Raw genomic sequence first — 19,080 nt, forward strand, 5'->3', positions numbered from 1 at the left:
CATTGTTCAAGGGTCAACTGTAATAACAGTTAACACGTTTACAGTCCTTACTAAATGCCAAGTAATATTCTAAGCATTTTATGTAATATAAGTAAGTACATGGGATAGGTACAGGAGAGATATTTTACAAAAAGGAAACTGAGACAAAGAGAGACTAAGTAACTGACTGGCCCAAGGTCACACAGCTAATAAGGGGCAGAGCTGGGACTCAGTCCCGGATGGTCTGGTTCCAGTGTGTGCTCTTCACAGATATGCCACACTGCCTCTCTATAGTACCTCAGTTAATCACAATAACCCTGAAGGAGAAACTTACTATCCTCATTTTACAAATATGGAATCTGAGGTTTGGGAAGAGTATAATGATTTGTCATTTGCCCAAGGTTACCCCGCTGGAAAAGAACAGAGACAAGATTTGAACACAGGTCTGACAGTCCAAGGAGCACACTCATGATATAAAATGTTCCTTGGGCTAGAATTCCCACCTAATGTGCTGAGATATTGATCCTGTTGGCCCTTGGTGTGTCTGGATTGGCCAGAGCAACCAGGGCTTCCAGGCTCACCCCCTCAGGCAGCAAGCAGCTGCATGTATTTACAGTAAGTAGTATGCTGTACAAATGTTATTTTCTCTGTGCGCCCTAATGTAAAAAAATTGGGAAGCCATAGATTAGACTATGAAAAGTTCCTGCCTCTCAGCTACATCAAAAGAGGCCTGCCTGCTTCCTTTTCTCTTTCATTTCTCTGAACCAGAGGCAGGAAGAAAGGCCCAGCTGTGGAACCAGGCCTGGCATGGCACAGACAGTTTGAATCCACAGAGAAAGTCCTTAGATGTTTTCCACGGCCATCTATGCTAAATATGGCAAGAGCTGTCCACTCTCATAAGTGGAAACTCAGGCTATAGGCCTACAAGAGAAGGGATCATGCTGGAGCTGAACAGTGAAGCGGGAGTTTGGAGAAAGACGGAAAGGAACATCTTTAACCCAGGCCTTTGAAGCATGCGTGTAACAGCTGCTGTTCCTGAACCAGAGAGAACAGTTTTGGCTCATCATCCATTCAATTAATAGTATTTGCTCTCTGCCACGTGTACAGCACTTACAGTAGACACTTCAGGGAAACAAAGAATATCAATAGCAATAATGATGATAGCAACTGACTCTATAACCCCTATGTGCCGAGCACTGTTCGATGCTCTTTATATATACAAATCATCTAATCCTCACAAACTACCTTATGAGGTAGGTTCTATTATTACCCCCATTTTATAATTGAGGAAACTGAGGTATAAGGAGATTAAGCAACTTACTCAATGTCACACAAGTAGTAAGTGGCAGAGCCAGGATTCAAACCCAGGCAGTCTGGTGTCACAGTTCATATTCCTAACCTCTATGCTACACTACCTATCTCAATAGTCTCCATGCTCAGAGGCCTAGAATTTCCTCTAGAGGTTGAAAAATTTAAATGATTCAGGACCATAAGTGTTTAAGGGCCAACTGAGAACTCTTAGAAGTCCCCAGGCCAGAGGTGATGCCTGTCAGAATGCTCTGAGAAGCTTTTGAAAATACTCAAGGCCTGGCTTCCCCTAAGAGTCCCTGGGTCAGAAACTCCAGAGATGGGCTCAGGCATATGATAACAAGCTTATGCTTGAGGCCACCAGAAGCCAAACCCCAGTTACAACACAGTAGCAATACACCCAATGCAGAGTATGCAGGCTCATAGTGCTGGGCAGGAAAGGAAAAAAGTTGGCACTAGGCAGAGGCTCCAGGTCTCCCTATAACATACTGACAGAAGAAAAAGTTCTTGAACAAGAGCCCTAAGGCTCAGAGTTCTTCCTCACCTGCTCCCTCTTGAGCTTCTCTCTTTTCCGAATCAGTTCAATAAGCAATCGCGCCCGTTCCAAGTCGTGCCGGAGCTTCTGCCAGTATTTCAGCTCCTCCTTCACTGCACTTGTTTTTTCGTCCTGCTCTCGCTGCAGGAGGGAAGGGAAAGGAAGGAGCTAGGTGCAAAATCCTCTCCCTGTTCAAGCTTCATCGGGCCTCGGCAAGTAAGAGCCCCAATCCCTTCCTTGAGCCACAGTCCCTGAGAGCCCTTCCACTCCCTCTCCACCCCATCCTTCCTCCTGTGCTTCCCTGACCTTATAACAATGTTTCTTCATTGCTGCACAATAACCACTGCTGCTTCACCTTAACCTTGGGGAAACTAGAACAGCTGTGCCCCTCAGGGCTGGAAAGAATTTCCAAAGGAAACTAACAGACACCTCGAGGTGAAAGGACTTTCACCCTAGAGCTTCGACTTGGCTAGAAAACAAAATATTCTTACTATGAGCTTATACTGACTGACCTGAACATATTTTAAAACACAACCACTACCACCTAAAACATGACTCCCGTCCTAGAAGAGGTTATAGTGTGGTTGGGGGAAGCAAGAGGCTCAGACTTGGATACACAAGGGGGTAGTAGCATAAAGACGACAAAAACTGATCAGATAGACTGAATATAAAATGCTGAGAGAGGATAGAAAATAGAGAAGATCTGAGTGAGCTGGGTAAGGTAAGGAAAGGCTTCCTGGGAGAGGCAATCTTACTAGGTTTTTCACATGTAGTGATGGACATGGATGACTAAAGCAATAAAGCCGGCCTCTTTTGGAACCAAAGGGACCAGAGAACAGAAGTGTGGAGACAGAATTAGTGATTCTTTGCTTGGTGAGAAAAATGGGCTGGCCAGAGCAGAGAGGCTGAAGAACCACAAAAGCCAAGGAAGACCCAGGATCCAGCTGACAAGAAGCCTCAAATGCCAGGCAAAAGAGCCTAGACATGGCCTGCCTAGAGAGAGGGAATACATTCTGGAAAAGAAGTGACAGGATGGAAAATGGTATGTAAGTCATTATCAGTTATAGCGCAAAATAAGAATTAAGGGTTAGTGACAACCTAGAAAGCTATTGTTGAAATTAAGATGACATGGGTGAACAGGGTAACTGGAGAATGGAGACAAAAGGCCATATTCTGATAAATTTCTCCAAAGAGCTCAGGGGATAATTAACTGTAGCTTGTTATGGAGGGAAGAGGCAAAAATAACTCTAAGGTGGGGAATATCTGAGGCCAGGAGGGAGAAGGTTTCATGACAACAATGGGGAAGTGCGTTTACTGAGAAGAAGGAAGATAAACTTAAGAGCTACTGCCACATTATTTAAAACAATGAGAGTGAACAACTACTCCAGGCAAACAGGCAAGCAACAGAGCTCCTGGAAATGTTATCATTAAGGAATACGAAGTGGGACGGGCACAGGGTGCAGTCTGTGGGGGTGTAGGAGGTAGAAAATGGTGTCACAGAGAAGCTCTAGGACAATGTGATCATGGTGTCAAATGTAGCTCAATGGTCAATAAAGTAAGAATCTGAGGAAAGACTTGTTGGACTGGGAGGCAGTTGCTGATGTTGGAGGGGAGCCTTCAGGAGAGCATGTGGACCATTTTGAGGAAGGACCAGATACAGACATGCACTTCAAGACTTTAGTTACAAAAGACAAAAGTGAAATCAGACAGAACACAGAGGGCACCATTGTCATGTGAAGGCTTGCTTCATCTCTGGAGTAGCAGTGTGGGAATACTTAAAGGCAGAAATAAAGGAGCAAGTAAAGAGGGAGAGGGAACTAAAGATGATTTAAAAAGTCTCTCGGGAGGCCTCTACCTTCTCAGAAAACACTAAACATGTAGCAACTCCAGTTGCTAGTGGCTAAAAGGACACTACAACTGTGCAGGCAGTGCTCTCCAACTTAGATGGTAAATTGTATATTTTCTATGAAACATGTTTTGGCAGATAGCAGTATAGTGTCTTGAAGAAAGTGTGCCTCTTCCTAATTCATACAATGTGGCTGCCTGGCTCTCATTCAACCCACTTTTTCCTTTCTGCCACATCTAAACGATTTTCCCGACATATACAGAAAGTTGGGGTTGCTTTCCACTCTCCCCTAGAATTTGCTCCAAAATCGAGCCTTTCCCATCCAGGAGAAGCTATCTGATCTAAAGAGCTCTGTAGTGCTGCAGGTTGTTCCTGGAAAAGAAGTGAGAGGATGGAGGCAAAGGCTCGACAAGGGCTCGGGAGGAATGCCCCAACCATCACTCCTTCTCCTCCACTCTCCACCTCCTTTACTCCACCACTTTCGAATCACCATTTCACCTACCTGCTCGGCATTTCTTTGGGACTGCAGGTGGGAGTGCAGGCGCCTGATGAGGGGGACACCATTCCGTGCCTGCCGTTTCAACAGCCAGTAGTTGTGAAGCCGCTGCATGAACTGGTTTTTCCTCTGAAAGGAGAGACCACTACAGATCTTGTTCAACCTTGAGTAGAGGCACAGGGAAGTGAAAGACAGGGTCAGTAGGCAGCCCAGATTATAGCCTCCTATTCAGACCCAGGTTCACTTCCAAACCTTATAAAGGAAGACAGAATAAAGTAGCCAAATGCCTCACCTCAGAGGAATGCTTGAAAAGGACAGCAAAGTTAAGCAGCTTCAGCATATTTCACCTGACTTTCTACCTCCTGCACTGCAGTCCCAATTTTTCAAAAGAACCCTCTCCCAGAAACCCTGTTTCCTGTGGTCCTGGACTCCTGAGAAACAGGCCTGTGACCCAACACTCCCAGCCTTCTCCTGATAAAGGCAGCAAAAGAGAACAGGAACTTGAGTAAACTATGGGCAATGTGGTCACTATTTTCTGTGGCTGAGGCTCCCACCAAACCAGGGAGTAGTCCATAGCCAAGACAGAAGGAAAACTAGTAGGAGCAGTGCAGGCTTCTGAGCCCAAATGCAACTCCTTAGGTTTGTCTGATTTCAGATTTTTCATTAAAAACCTCAGCAGCCTAAAAATGTCCAATTCTGAACCAAATTAAAAAAAAAAAAAAGAATATAAATGTATAAGAGGATGGAGAATCTGAAAACTTAGCTGGCTAAACTACCCCAGAAGAGAAGTTTTAAGGTCAGGTTTTAAGCCAGTGATATGTGAGAGAAAGAGGTAGAAAAAGAGTTAATAAAAGCCTACAATCTCTGTCCTCATGTCCATACCATAAGGTGGGTATCATTATTCCCATGTTACAGAAGATGGAAAGGCAGTTTAGGAACAGAGGCTGAATAAATGGTCAAAGTCACTACTGCAGCTAATAAGATGATAGAGCTGGGTGGGATTTGAATCCACGATCTCTCTGCTATACCATGCTGTGTTTCATAATTGGTTATCCACCAGGTAATCAAGGCCTCAGTGCTCCTGTGGTGTTTCCAGTGCTTTCGTTTTCATCTCACTCTACTGAAAGGACAATAAGCATGGCTAAACAAGAAGGTAGAACCTAAGAAGGACAGGCATCTTGGACTGGATATTGCTCACCTTGGCCTTATGTCTTTCTATGGTCAGACTTTCCTGCCCCAAAGCCAAGCTTACAAAATCAAGGCCTAAGCCTTTCCCCAAAGGACAGATTCCCCCACCAACGCCCATGCCAAGCACACCTGCCCAGATGCAGGCAGCCCCCTCCCTCTACAACCTCTTGGCATGGAAGGTCCCAATAGCATTTGTGCAGGTAAGAAAAAGAATAATAACAAAATAGCAGCAGCAGCAGCCACTATTTATTGAGCACTTACTATTTGCCAGGCACTATGCTAAGTGCTTTATTTTTATTATTTATTTCTCACAACCACCATATGACAGTAGATTCATTTGCAAATAAATATACTAAGGATTAAAGAAGATAAGTAACTTGTCAAAAGTCACACAGGTAGTTAATGAAAGAAGCAGGATGAAATGCAGATCTGTCTGGTTCTAAGCCAGCATGCCATGCTGGCCTTTTCAAGAGACACAAGAGCAGACAGGACCGAAGTCAAGCCCAGCACAAAACCACCCTACAGGTAGGGGCTAAGCATTCAACCACTCACCTCAGAGAAGAGGGTTACGTAGAACAGCTGTGACTAAAAGATACACTTCCAGTTGACTGAATTCTAACTCAAGCCATGGTTTGCAACAAGAGCCTTGCCCTCCTGACCTTCTCCGCTCTTATTTTCTTCCCAGACTGACAAGTCTGGTTGCCTGTTCCCCTCATAGAACTCATTCTCCACTACCCTCTAGTACTTCTTTCTCCCAATCCCTCTCATCAAGAGAGACAAACAGCAGGTACAGAACCTAGAGGCATCATGAACTCCAGCTTGGGGTCCAGAATCTGCCACTTTTCCACCTAGTTCCAGCCCTTAGAACAGGACTTGGCATATAGTAAGTGCTCAATAAATATCTCATTGAATGAATAAAGGAATGAACAACTTTACCTCCCGTGGCCGCGGTTTCTTCATCTGGGGGTGTGGGAGAAGGTGTAAGGACTACATTAGATGAATATTAGATGAATAATCTCCAAGATTCCTTCCTACTCTAACCCTATATACTTATTAATGTGCATTACTTCTGAGATGAGCCCCCACTGGAAAATCTTCCGTCTCTTGCTTTTCTGCCAACCTCCCATACCTCCAACAGCTCCAGCTACCTCTCTGATGGTTTACAAGGTACACTGGTCTCTCTACACACTCAGTAGGGGTTAAGGTGGCTTAGTTACACAGCTAAACTGAGTGATCCTCTTTCTCCTAAATCTAAAAGCTTCTCAACAGGAGGACTAGCATGTGCCCCTAATGCCACCGCCCCCTCACACACTGTCCCCATCATTCCCAAGACCAAGCTTTCGGGACAGCAGAAACTTTTAATTGAGAAACAGTTGTTAGAAGTAGCTATATCACTGTAGGGGTTTTTGGAAACATGTGGGGAATGTTTGAGGTCATGACAAAAACCAGGCAATAAGGGAGCGGATGCAACTGGCACAAAGACCAGCGATGCTAAACATATAGAAATGCATGGGACAGTCCTAATAATGAAGAATTATCTTGTCCAAAATGCCATCTGTGCCCCTGTTGAAAAATACTGCCTTAGACATCATTTCCTGAGTTTATAAACAATTTGAAATGTTTGTCTCACCTCGAACCAAAGGAGATACATTGTTCTAAGGACACAATCAAAATCACAAATCAGGCTAGGCAAGCCCAGGGTCCAAAGGAGAAATTTGAGGGCACAGAAGAGAACAGATGTTCACCAACAGTGCTTGGGGAAGGAGGCCTGGCTCAGGGCCAACACCAGCCCAAGAAGAAACCATGAGTCCCTAGGGAGCCCTCAGGGCAGGCTCACCTGTAAGAGGGTATCTGAGTGACAGTGACCAAGGGGACAGTGGAGGGTGTGTCTCGACCCACTTCCTCTGGCTCCTTCTTGATCTTCTGCTTCAAAGTCATCTTGTTCTTCTTGGGCACTCCCTTGAGGGGGCTGCCTACTCCGCCCTGGCCTTCACCTTCCTCCTCCTCTTCCACCTCTTCCTTCTCTTCCTCCTCCCCACATCCCTCTTTCAGCCCTTCCTCATCTCCAGCCTCACTGAGGCTTCCGGGGGAGTCACCCTTCCTCCTAGCAGCGGCAGCCCCTGGTGGTGAGTGGGCCTCACAGTAGGCAGTCTTGCGCACTGTGAAGATGGTTCCATTGAGGCTGGTCTCACGCATGGGTTCAATCTTCATAAAGAGCCCAGCCCGCTGTGCACACGTCACATGGAAGGCTGTGTAGCAGTTTACCTTATGGCACTGGATGGCTGCACCCAGCCCCTTCTGCTTGCATATATAGCAGGTTAGTTTCCAGCGGGCAGGCGGGATGTTGTCAATGCCCTCAATGGGCTCCAGGAACACGGTGTTAGCAAAGCAGACTTCGGGGATCCAGATAGCACACACCACGTGGGCCCAGTGCCCATCACTGGTCTGTTTGAAGGCGCCACCTTTATTGGGGCAGAGGATGCAATCCACAGGCCGGGAGGGAGACTGAAGGCAGCAGCGGCAGAGCCACTGACCCTCAGGGATGTAGGGGACACCATAGCATTCCTGGTGTACAGCCAAGTTGCAAATGTCACAGAAGAGAATGACATTGCTATTGTGGCATTCATCATCCAGGCACACACAGCAGAAGGCGTCTTCATCAATGAGTGACTGTTGGGCCCCACTACTGCGACTCTCCAAGTATGACTCCTTCTCAAGCCGGTCCACCAGCAGCTCAAAGGTGTCTGCTGACACCAAACTGTGCCCATCTACTCGCCGCTTCTCATTCACCATGTCCAGCCAGGCAAGGTCCTCCTCATCCATGTCATACTCTACCTCTGCATCCAGGTCTTCAGGCGGCTTCTCAATGTAGCGGTAGTAGGCAGCAGGCAGCGGAGGTGCTTCTGGTTGACTGCCTGAGTCTACCATGCGGAAGCTGGGCTGCGGGAGGTGGAAGGAGGTGCCGGATGCATGCTTGGAGCAGGACTCCTTCTTTTTGCCCTTGGATGAGGGTTTTTTGGACTTGCCAGGGAACTGAGGCTGTTCACTGTTTTCCTTGTTACTATTGCATTCGGTGATATCCTGGGCGGTCAGCTCATCCTCTGTGATGATCTTGAGTGGGTCATAGATGCTGATTCGATGCAGACGTCCATCAATGTCCACCTCAACAATCCGCTGGGCCTGGGCATATGTCAGGGTTTCTCGAGTGGGTGAGCACTTGAGACTGTAGGGGGATGGGGAACGCCGGCCCTCGGCATTCTGCCGTGACTTCCGGCGAGGCTTCCTCATGGCACCTGGGAAACAAGGGGACAAGCCTAAGGAGAGAAAGCCAGGAGACCATGAGCATTCATTCACCCTTCCATCTGATCAAGCAGCCACCAACAAGACTGGCTGTTCCCTCTGTCTGAGCATCCTGCCCCTCACATGTCCACATAGCTTGCTCCTTTAAGTCTTCCCACAAACATCAATTCTCGGTGAGACCTCTCCTGACCACTCTATCTAAAATTGCAAATCCCTTTCTCCCACCAGCAATCTTTCATCTTGCTTTATCTTTCACTATAACACTCACCATCTTTTACTATGCTAATTTACGTATTTATCATGTACATTTGCTTCCTTCCACTAGAATGTAAGCTCCATGAGGGGAAGGATTTTTACCTGTCCTGTTCACTGCTATATCCCCAGCACCTGGAATGGTGCCTGGTCCCTAAGTAAGTACTCAGTAAATATTACTTAAATGAAAGGAGAAATCAAACATGATCCCTGTCTCCTAGGAGTTCTGTTTGAATGAAGAAGGAACAGAAAAGTAAACAAAGCATTATAATGCAACATGGGGAGAGATATAATGTTTTAATGATGTACATAAGGCTGTGGGACAGCTAACTATGTTGAAAAGGAGAGGGTGAGCAAAGCTTCAGAAAAGGACAGCGTCCACTTTCAAGCTTTGGACATGAACAGTGACCCCAACAAAGGATCAAAAATTCACAAGTCTACAGCCCTCCTACCATGACCAGAAACCCTATCCCCTGATTATGCATAGGGAGAAGGTGTGATGGCACAGGAAATGTCTATCTCATGCAGTCTAAGGACTTCGAACTACAGTATTCAGGGTTTTCTTTGCAAAAGGCAGCATTCAGGATGCACTGGCTAGTATATCTCTAAGCAGAAGCTCTGGAAGCAGCCCCAAGTGGCACTGAAGTTTTAAGTGACCTATCTGGGAACTTCATTAGACCTAAGGCCAAGGTGACTGGGGCAATACCTGAGGTAAGCTCTCAATACATTGTTACCTCAAAAGTCCCTCTCCTCCCAAATACTTACATCTAGTCCACCCTCGTGCAGCATAGAGAAAGCCCTAAAGTTTCCCACATCATTCTCTACATGGAGGGAACTATGACAAGCTCAAAGGACCTGTGGTAGGCAGTTACTGAGGCCATGACAACAAGGAAAGAACTTTGGGGATATGGTGCCCTGAGGTGTGGGCAGAGACTTGAAAGGGTATGAACAAGGAAAGGAATTCAAGAAGAAAAATAGTTTTGTCATCTTGGTTACAGGATCTTTATCCATAAAGTGGTTATGGTAATGATTAGCATATTTTTACAAACTACAAAGCCCTTTTATTTTTAATATTTCTCAAAACTAGTTTGGGAGGCAGAATAGATATTATCATATCCATTTTACAGATGAAGAAACAAAAGCTCAGAAAGTTGTCACTCAACTCCAAACTAGTAAAAGCTACAATTCAAACCCAGATCTCCTAACCTGCTCAACTCATCTCACTAGGAGGTAAGAATACCACAGAGATACCATTGTCTCATACAAAAAGAGGCTCTGAAGCAATCTAGGTTCTACTTTTGGCCCTGTATGATCTGAAGAAAGTCATTTAATCTCTGTGCCTCCATATTCCATCAGTAAAATTAAATCAATGAAATCTACCTCTTAAGGGTTGCTATTTGTTTATAAGGTATAATTAACATCCTTATTTAAAAGGCCATCCAATCCCAAAGTGTGACTGAAACAAACAAAAAACAATGTGGCTGAGGAGCAGTGCCAGGGAGAGAGCCACCCATTTGAAGCCAAGGAAACAGAATCATTCCAGCAATTCTGTCCAGGTTCCAGAGGCCCTTGAACCACTACTTGCCCTACAGATGCCAACTCCCTGGGGGTAGCCGGGGCCAAAAGACTTGCTTTGTGGCCCCCAATCCCTCAAGGGCACAGAGACCCTTGCAGAGGTGTGAAAATCTACCTCAGTAATAACTTGACATAGTCTAGAGAGGCTATGGCCCCCACCTTTGTTAAAGCCACTCTAAATCATTCCTGTTACTCCCCAGCAGCTCATGTATCTCTCCATCAAGCAGCAAGTATCTAGGGAGACCACTTCTGTCCTACTCAAGCCTCCAGACTCTGGGGGGCAAACTCTAAAAGGAAAGGGCTGCTGCTGAGTAAAATGAAATGAGTTTCGCCCACAAGGAGCTTAGTTTTTTGGCGGGAGTTTCTCATCCCCCACAGCCCTTCCCACATACACACCTCCAAATATCTCTAATACCCGCAGAGGTCTTTTCGTTATTCGCTGAGACCCCGGTCATCCACCCCACTCAGGTTCCAGAAGAATGAGTTTCTGCAATTAGATGGTACCCCCTGTACCCCACGAGATACTCATGAGACGTGGACCCCAGACAAGACTCCTGCCACTTTAAAGGGGCACCTCTTCCAGAAGAATCCTGACCCTTCGGAGGAGAAAGGAGGGAATAACACCACCTTCCCAAAGGGGAGGGGGCGAGCGCGCCAGAGACAGACTGAGGCGAAGTCCGACCCTAAGACGGAGAAAGCTAGCGCCAGCGAACGAGCGGGGCAGAGCCGAGTGCCCATTGGCCACCTCATCTGTCCGTCAGGGGAAACCGGGGTGGAAAGGGACGCTCAGGGGGTGGGACTCGCCTCAAGCCTGGCCAATTGGAGAGCGTGGCGGGGGCGGGGCTCAGCGGCTCGGCTTCCAGGGCTGGGGGGAAACAAGATGGCGGCTGCGGGAGGGGGTCCTCGCTTTTTCAGCTCCCCCCCTCACCCGCCTTCTTCCCCGCCGCCGCCGCCGTCGCTCCAGGAGAGGGCCTTCGAACCGTTCCCGCCCTGCTCGGGAAGCCCCCCCTTGCCTTCCCAACCCGCGCAGTCCCAGTTCCCCGCAGGCCCCGCTGCCCCCGCCCCTGCTCTGTCCAGCCCCGCTGGCGCCCCCATTACCTCAGCGGCCGGCCCGGCCCCACCGTTCCCGGACCCTGGGCGCGGACGGGCCGACCGTCGAGCAGGTCGGCGCGCCCTGGGGAGCGGAGCGCGGCCTCCTCCCGCGCTGGCGTCCGCGGCCACAGCCGTGCCCCCTTCCGGCCCGTGCTGGGGCCCCGGCCCGGCCGCCGCCACCGCCGCCGCTCCCGGGGGAGGAGGGGGAATGGAGCCGCCGCCGCCGCTGCCGCCACGGAGCCCGGCCGAGGGGAGGAGGGATCAGCCCCCAGGCAGGATCCGCCCCTCCGGCCTCCCCCCGCCACCTCCACCCCTTCCCTCGCTCTCTCCTTGGCTCCGCGGGCTCTCCCGCTGAACGGAGCGAGAGCGCGAAAGGGGGGAAACGAGAAAAAATCCCCCCGCCCGTGTCGGACGCGGCAGCGGCCGGGGTGGCGCAGAGGATCGCGGAGCCGCCGCCGCCACGGGGCACCGTCCCCGGTTCGGCCTCACGGTGGCGGTGCGGACGCGGCGGGGGCGCGGAGCAGAGACGGGTCTGCGCCCGCTGGGGCCCCGACTCTCCCCAGCCCAGTCTGCCGCGGGCTGAGCCCGACAAGAGAGCTGGGGACGTTCGGGTCTAGTTGGGAAAGACGGGGGTCCCTATTCTTGAGAGTGTTCAGTCGTCCCCTTCCCCTATGCCTGCGGGGCAGGCGGCTAAGGTTTTGGGTAACAAACCCCTTCCCGGAGCTAAAGGGTCCCTTCAACGGTTAAGCCAGGGCAGTCACTGAAGTCAAAATCGGTTTGTAGTTCCTTGGGGTGCGGGTGCCTGCTCTACTCCCAGAAAGTCGTTCCCCACCCCACCCCGTGCTCGGGTCCGGAGGACAAAGGTCTAGCGATGTCTGTCCCCTCCCCCAGTGAGGACAGCCGGGAAAGACCTGCCTCTTGTGTACAGGTGAGCGTCTTGTTCCCCACGAGGCATCTTTCTTAAAACAGACCTGACTTTTCGTTTTGCCATCCTCTCCCCTCTGTGTTTAAAAAGAGTAAACACAAAAGTTTGACAGTCTGCTTAAGGACGTCTGGTAACTCGTTTATCACTGTAGGCATGGGAAATACTCTTCTTAAACCTGATTTGGCTAGGAGTCGGTTAATTTAATGCGATAAGCGGCTTTGTAAAAGATGCTTGACAAATGGCAACTTCTGGCTTTCAGATGTAATCAGACTGGCTTTTGTTTTATAAAGAAATTTAAGAAGGGAAGAGGGCTCCTTTGCCATTCCCCTTTTGCCTCTAAATCGGAAAGCTTACCTGATATGACTGAAGTCTTAAGCACCAATATTTAATGATATTTATAAACGACGTATGGATAAACTGCCTTTAAATGTGAAGATGAATGACATTTTGAAAGTTTCTTCTGCCCACGCTGATGGTGTAGCTTGGTGTTACTTTCACAATTTCTTGCCTGGTTTTGATGATCAAAGACACAGATTCTAGCGTTAGAGAATGAAGACAAAGTCTTAGGATCCAAGTCTTCCAAATGTTTAAATTGAACGTACTGCTACTTTCGAAGTATAGGTATTCATTATCCTAAGAGATTTAAATATATTGTGTTTTGAATTTGAAAGTTTGGTGAAAAGTAATGAAGCCAATTTGTATTACAAAGATGTTTTCCCAATTACAGTGTAGCACCCTCTGGCAAAGTGATAGCAAAAATACTGTTAACCAGTTTTTTAAAAGAAGAGAGGGTGGCTTATGGAGCTAAGGGCAGGGCAATGTTTTGAAAACTGAAGATGAAACAGTATGAATTAATGTCAGGTGTTCTAAGGCTAGGGGGAATAATCATTTGGAGGGAAGGTGTGGAAGAAAAGATAATTGTGGAAGGGAAGCTGCAGGGGCAAGAATATTACAGTTACTTTTAGTTAAGAAAAAATAACCGAAGACTAATAGAAACAAGAATACTGAATTTCTTCTTTTAAAATGTGAAATATACCCATTTGCATATATGATTAGTAAACTTATTTCTTGATGGATGGTTTCAAAATTTAACACAATTCCATTTGTGTGGTTGGGAGCTATCTTTTTCCACTAAAATTAATAAATAAAACACCTTGAGAAAATGGATTGAGTTCCACTCATAACAGTAAGTAAAATAATGATTTTAATGCTGTTGAAAATGCATTGTTAACCTAACCTCTAGATTTTTCTATTCAGAGCTTTCATAGAAAGACCTTATTCAATCTAAGTGTTTCTCTTCCATTTTCAACTTCCACTTTCTTAATTGTAACGTTGCAGTTGTCCTCAGTTTTGTTTTTGACATTTTGAATTGGTTTCTGTTAATGTAACTGCATACATAACCAGTTCACTATGAAGTAATCTTAAATATAACATGGGACAATTATGTTATTAAAAACAAATTCAGAACATGTATCAAAAATACCAGAGGCTCTAAATTTCATTGATTTTAATCTTTAGCTATTTTAAAGAGTTTAAAGTCACCAGTTCCTGGCTTTTCCATTAAACCAAACAGCAATTAAGTTCAACAAACAGAGGCACAGATTCTAAATAGTAGTGTTTTTAAAATCCTGCGTTTCTAAGTAGAAACTAACTTAATTGGAGTAGAAGAATGTTTTTAACATTTAGACTAAAAGTGGAAACATGAATACAAAAAATTTCTCCCCCAATTTTTTTTTTCAGCATCTCAGGATCTGTTAGTCAACTCTTTACTATTACCATTAGTTTACCAAGGCAAGAAACCTCTGAAGGGTCAGACACAGTGCCCACTGGATTAATAAAATGTATATGATGAAAAGAAAATAGGCTTTGATTGATAAATTAGTTTTAATAGAATATTCCTTCCTTAGACCCAAGAGAATTTTGAAACCATAATTGGGAAGAACGTTGGAGTTTGGAATCATTGCAGTGTTTTTATACTGTAATGAAAATGGTTTAAGAATATAGAGTTTGCTTAGAAAACAAAAGTTTAGCTAGGCTAACAACAGGCTTTACATTGAATCCTATGGCCTCTAAATTTAATTGCATTCATTCCTATTACAGACACTTATTGAACACCTACCGTATGTCCAACACTATACAAGTTGCTTTGGAAAATGATGACAAAATCTCAACCTAGAAAGGGCCCAGTAATCATATGTAAACATAGAATGTATTTTTCCTTGACTTGACTAGTATGTGATCAAGAAGCAAGCTGGAAACAACTAGAAACACATGCAGGAGAAACTAGATAAGTTGATGAACAGTGTGGAGCCACCATTATTCAAATGGAGAATGGGAGACTTCTTTTAGCCAGGTTCTAAATAGTGATGGATATGAATTTGTGAAAAGAGTGTGGAATGACATTAGTTTAGTGACAGAGCAGCCCAGGCATAGGGACAATATACAGAGAATAATAAGAAAAATTATCCTAACTAGTTCCTGTGGGCAGATGTTAAGAAAAAAAGGGTTGAATTGGATATGAAGTATGGCAAGGGTATAGGGATAACAATATCTAACACTGCAAAGTACTGTGCTTTGTGCTGTACATACTGAATTTATCAAAGATCTTCGTTACACTTAAAAAACTCAAACTAGTTTGAGTAATAAAGGAAATCTATAGACTTATATCCAGAAAGTCCAGGGGTGCATCTGGCTTTAGGCAAGGTCAAGTCAAGAGACTAAATTATGTCATTAGGGTGCTGTCTCTTCCAACAGATAGCTGTGGCCAGAAAGGCATGCTAATCTGATGAGGTCTGGTTGTGGTCTACTAACTAGAACCAGAGGATATGGGCAAGAGGTGATTCTTCAAAGAAATAGTGGGTACTTGTACAAAATAGGTCCAGTATGCATGCCATATCTCACTTACAAATTTCTTAACTCTGATATTATTATTTTTATGGTCCCCATTATGTACAGGATAAACTAGAGCAGGAACAGTTTTAGGTAAACCAGGAAGAATTTACTATAGTTAATTAGGTATTATGAAAATAAAAGGGCATTGACCAGAATGGTGAAAGAGATGTTAGAGAGGAGGGAAGGGAAGGGTCAAATCAAATATCAGAAGACAACAGTTTGATGACTGATTGGACATGGGAACAAAGGAGAAAATTGATTAATCCAAGTTCAAACTTAGTTTTTTTATAATGCTGGTACAATCACTTCAAATGTAGAGATGATGAAGGGTTATTCATGAGATCCTGTTGGGTCTGAGGGCCCAAGGATTGAGGAAGCGATGAGTCAGCCTAAGTTCTCTGGAGCCTCTCTTAGTTACACTAAAATGTATATTCATTCAATAATTATTTGTGAGCTGCAGATAAGGATCTATTTTACACCTGTGAAGATCACAAAGATGAAGGCTATGCTCTCAGACTTGAAGCTACAGCCTAATCACAGGAATAAGGCAAGTATTTTAATAACCGAAACATGCAATAGCATATAAGCATTTCTAGAATAATGCAAATAAAATTAGAGTTTAGAGAAAAGAGAGTGAGTTCGTCTGTTTGGAGAAGAGGGAAGGAGAGAAGGCTCCCTGAAGAAGTCATTTCAGCTCCACCTTAAAGCTTGGGTTGAGTGTCAGCTAGAAGGATAGTAGAGGGAGTGTGGTCCAGGCTGAGTACTAGCATAAGCAGAAAATGGTAGAATACCATTTAGAATAGATTCGGGGAACAGTGGATTACCCTGTTTGACCCAAAAATGGGAGATGTGAGAGAATAGGCTGGAAAGGTAAAATAAAGTCAAAACATGGAGGCTGTTGTGTAGGAAACGATATGAAGATACAGTAGTCCCTGATGATTTTTGGAACAGGGAAATGACTTGCATTATTTCCATGCTCTAAGATCTAGTCAGGCAAGAGAGCGTGGTACAATACGTTTTAAATTATCTATCTAACATGGCTTGCATTATCCTTTTTGGACTTGAATTCTAGCTAGAACATTTTACTATATACCCAGCAGAATATTAAACCACAAGCCTGAAAGTAAACAGTTTGTAGCAAGTGGAAATTGTTCAACTTGAGTTAATGTCTTTTCATTTTAACTTTTAATTAGCATTTCTGTTAAGTCCTAAGCTCTTAATCATGAGTGAACTCAGGACACCATAGAATATGTTATTTCCATATTTTAGCAAAAGAACTGATCCTGTAAGTAACCATCTGCTTGGTGTAATTTTACTAAAGAGAGAAAAAAATACACAAAAATAATAGCATCTCCCCAAACAGAACCCTCATTTTAACAAGGTCCCCCTAAGTGATTCATATGTATGATGGTTAACTATGTGTCAACTTGACTGGGCTAAGAGTTGCCCAGATAGCTGGTAAAACATTTCGAGGCAAGTCTGTGAAGGTGTTTCAAGAAGAAAATAGCATTTGCATTGGTAGACTGAGTAAAGATCACCCTCACCAATGTGGATGGGCATCGTCCAACGCGTTGAAGACCTGAATAGGATAGAAAGTTAGGGGAAGGTCAAATTTGCTCTCTGAGCAGAGACATCCATCTTTTGCTCTTGGACATTGGTGCTCCTGGTTCTCAGCCTTTGAACTTGGACTGAATTATACCACCTGCTTTCCTGATCCTCCAGCTTGCAGAAACAGATTGTGGGACTTCTTGGCCTCCATGATTGCTTGAATCAATTCCTATAATAAATTTATCTATCTATCTATCTATCTATCTATCTATCTATCTATCTATCTATCTATCTATCTATCTCTCTCTCTCTCTATCTATCTATCTATCCATCCATCCAGATGTTTGGTTTCTTTGGAGAACCCTGACTAACACAATATGCATATTAAAATATAGTGGCAGATTAGAGGATAATTAGAGAATTCTAGAATTAAAGTGTTTTAAGATCCTCTCATTGCCTGGGAACAGGGTAAAGTTCTACGATTAACATTGTCTTTTGATTAGTCAAGAATACCTGTTGTCATATAATGTATGATTCCATTTATATGAAATTCTCAAAAATGCAAACTAAACTATAGTGATAGGAAACAGATTGGTGGTTTTTGGAGGTAGAGGAGAGGACCGACTTCAGGGGCATGAGGGAATTTTTCAGAATGATGAAAACATTCTGTAAGTTGATTGTGATATGGAAAAACAAAAGTATATACATTTGTCAAAAGTCATTGAACTACTGAGTAGCTGTAGTTAATTTTACATAAATTATTACCACAATTGATAAAAAGAATACCTGTTGTAATTTTTAGACTAATCATGAAAAGAATTTTAAAAAGAGGAATAAAAAAAAGTGTGAACGATAGGTCTGGTTTGAACTAAATCCTAAGGCAGCATAGTGTAAGTTAAAGTGCTTGGACTTTGGTGTAGGAAATGAATGTCTGCCATTTGTTTAGCAAAATAAATTTGGGGAAATCACTTAGTTTAGTGGTTAAAGTTAAAAACTCTTAAGTCAAATTGCTAGGGATTGAATCCCAGCTCTATCATTAACTGTGTATAACCCTGGACAATTTATCTAACATCTCTGTTCTTTATTTCTTTCAGTTATAGAATAAAAGTAAATAGAAACTACTACACAGAAAAAAATAGGATATAACTCATAAACTAGTAGAGAGGGAAAAAGGAATAATAAAAATTACTCAACCAAACAGAAGATGACGAAAAGGAACATAGTAAAGGTGGAACAAATAAGCAATAAAATGATGGCAGATTTAAACTCAGTCTGCATCTACGCTATAGTAGTCTACAATGAGAGGGACATTTCTGGGAACATTTGATGATAGACAGTTAAAATGTGTGGATTGAGCACTTGCATTTATCGCCCCCACTTTACTAATATGTTAGCATATGGTTTTTAAAAACACACACACAAGATAATAAAATCGACAAGAACAAAAAGAATGGGAGAAAGAACAACAGCAGATGAGAACTCAAAATTTTGGAGAATGGAAGTAGATGGATGAACAAATCAGAGAAAGCTAAAACAAGTCTGCAAAAAGAGCCAGTAAAAACTAGCTGATTCACATTAGACTTCTAGAAAGGCTTAGGAGAGTATAGGTACTTCTGAAAGGGGCGGGAGAAGAGTTGATGGGGGGTGGGTGTGGGGTAGACCTGAATGTTGGATTAGCTGAAAAATCTGTAAAAGGGGCAGTTAGATCTTGCCAGATCTCCTCACTACTCCTTGGAGATTTACCATCTCAAGAAATTGAACTAAGGAGATCTGGACTTGGGGATATAAGGCACCAATGAGGGCAGGACCAAGTGCTATTATGAAAATGGGCGTTAAAATGGAACTCTACATACCAAATGGTGAGACACTATTTCTCTTCTCGGGCCTGATAAAGAAGAAAGGAGAAGCTGGTACAAATTACTGGAATCTAGTGTCTTCCAGAGGGGGGCTGAGAGAAAGTCCAATAAAAACACTTTTAGCCACTCCATCCTTTCAGTAGGAAATTAAAAAAATGTTTTCATGAAATCAAAATGATTTCATGAAATCAATGGCCCTGCCGCTTTCCACTCTCCTCACATTTCAGAACACTAGGAATCAAGTTTATATTAGAATCTTGCCACTCAGATTGTTGGCCAAGAACCAAT

General features: G+C 44.4%; 1 protein-coding gene across 4 annotated transcripts in view; it reads right to left on the minus strand.

Annotated features, from left to right (window-relative positions):
* Positions 1–11,802, minus strand: part of BRPF3 (bromodomain and PHD finger containing 3) — a 34,102-nt gene extending 22,300 nt beyond the window's left edge. Inside the window, exons 1-4 of one of the 4 annotated variants that reach the window (XM_039856068.1) lie at positions 11,578–11,802; positions 7,190–8,666; positions 4,171–4,327; positions 1,832–1,963 (exon numbers count right to left, since the gene is read on the minus strand). In XM_039856068.1, coding sequence (XP_039712002.1) covers positions 1,832–1,963; positions 4,171–4,327; positions 7,190–8,640 — 1,740 coding nt within the window. In that variant the 5' untranslated portion in view covers positions 8,641–8,666; positions 11,578–11,802. Of the gene's footprint in view, positions 1–1,831; positions 1,964–4,170; positions 4,328–7,189; positions 8,667–10,875; positions 11,255–11,283; positions 11,348–11,577 lie in introns of those variants that run through there. The other 3 variants (XM_039856071.1, XM_039856070.1, XM_039856069.1) reach the window with 3 other exon arrangements.
* Positions 11,803–19,080: the final 7,278 nt, after the last annotated feature.

The sequence above is a fragment of the Pteropus medius genome, unplaced genomic scaffold, assembly GCF_902729225.1.
Source record: "Pteropus medius unplaced genomic scaffold, Ma_sr-lr_union100, whole genome shotgun sequence".
In the NCBI taxonomy this organism is placed as follows: domain Eukaryota; kingdom Metazoa; phylum Chordata; class Mammalia; order Chiroptera; family Pteropodidae; genus Pteropus; species Pteropus medius.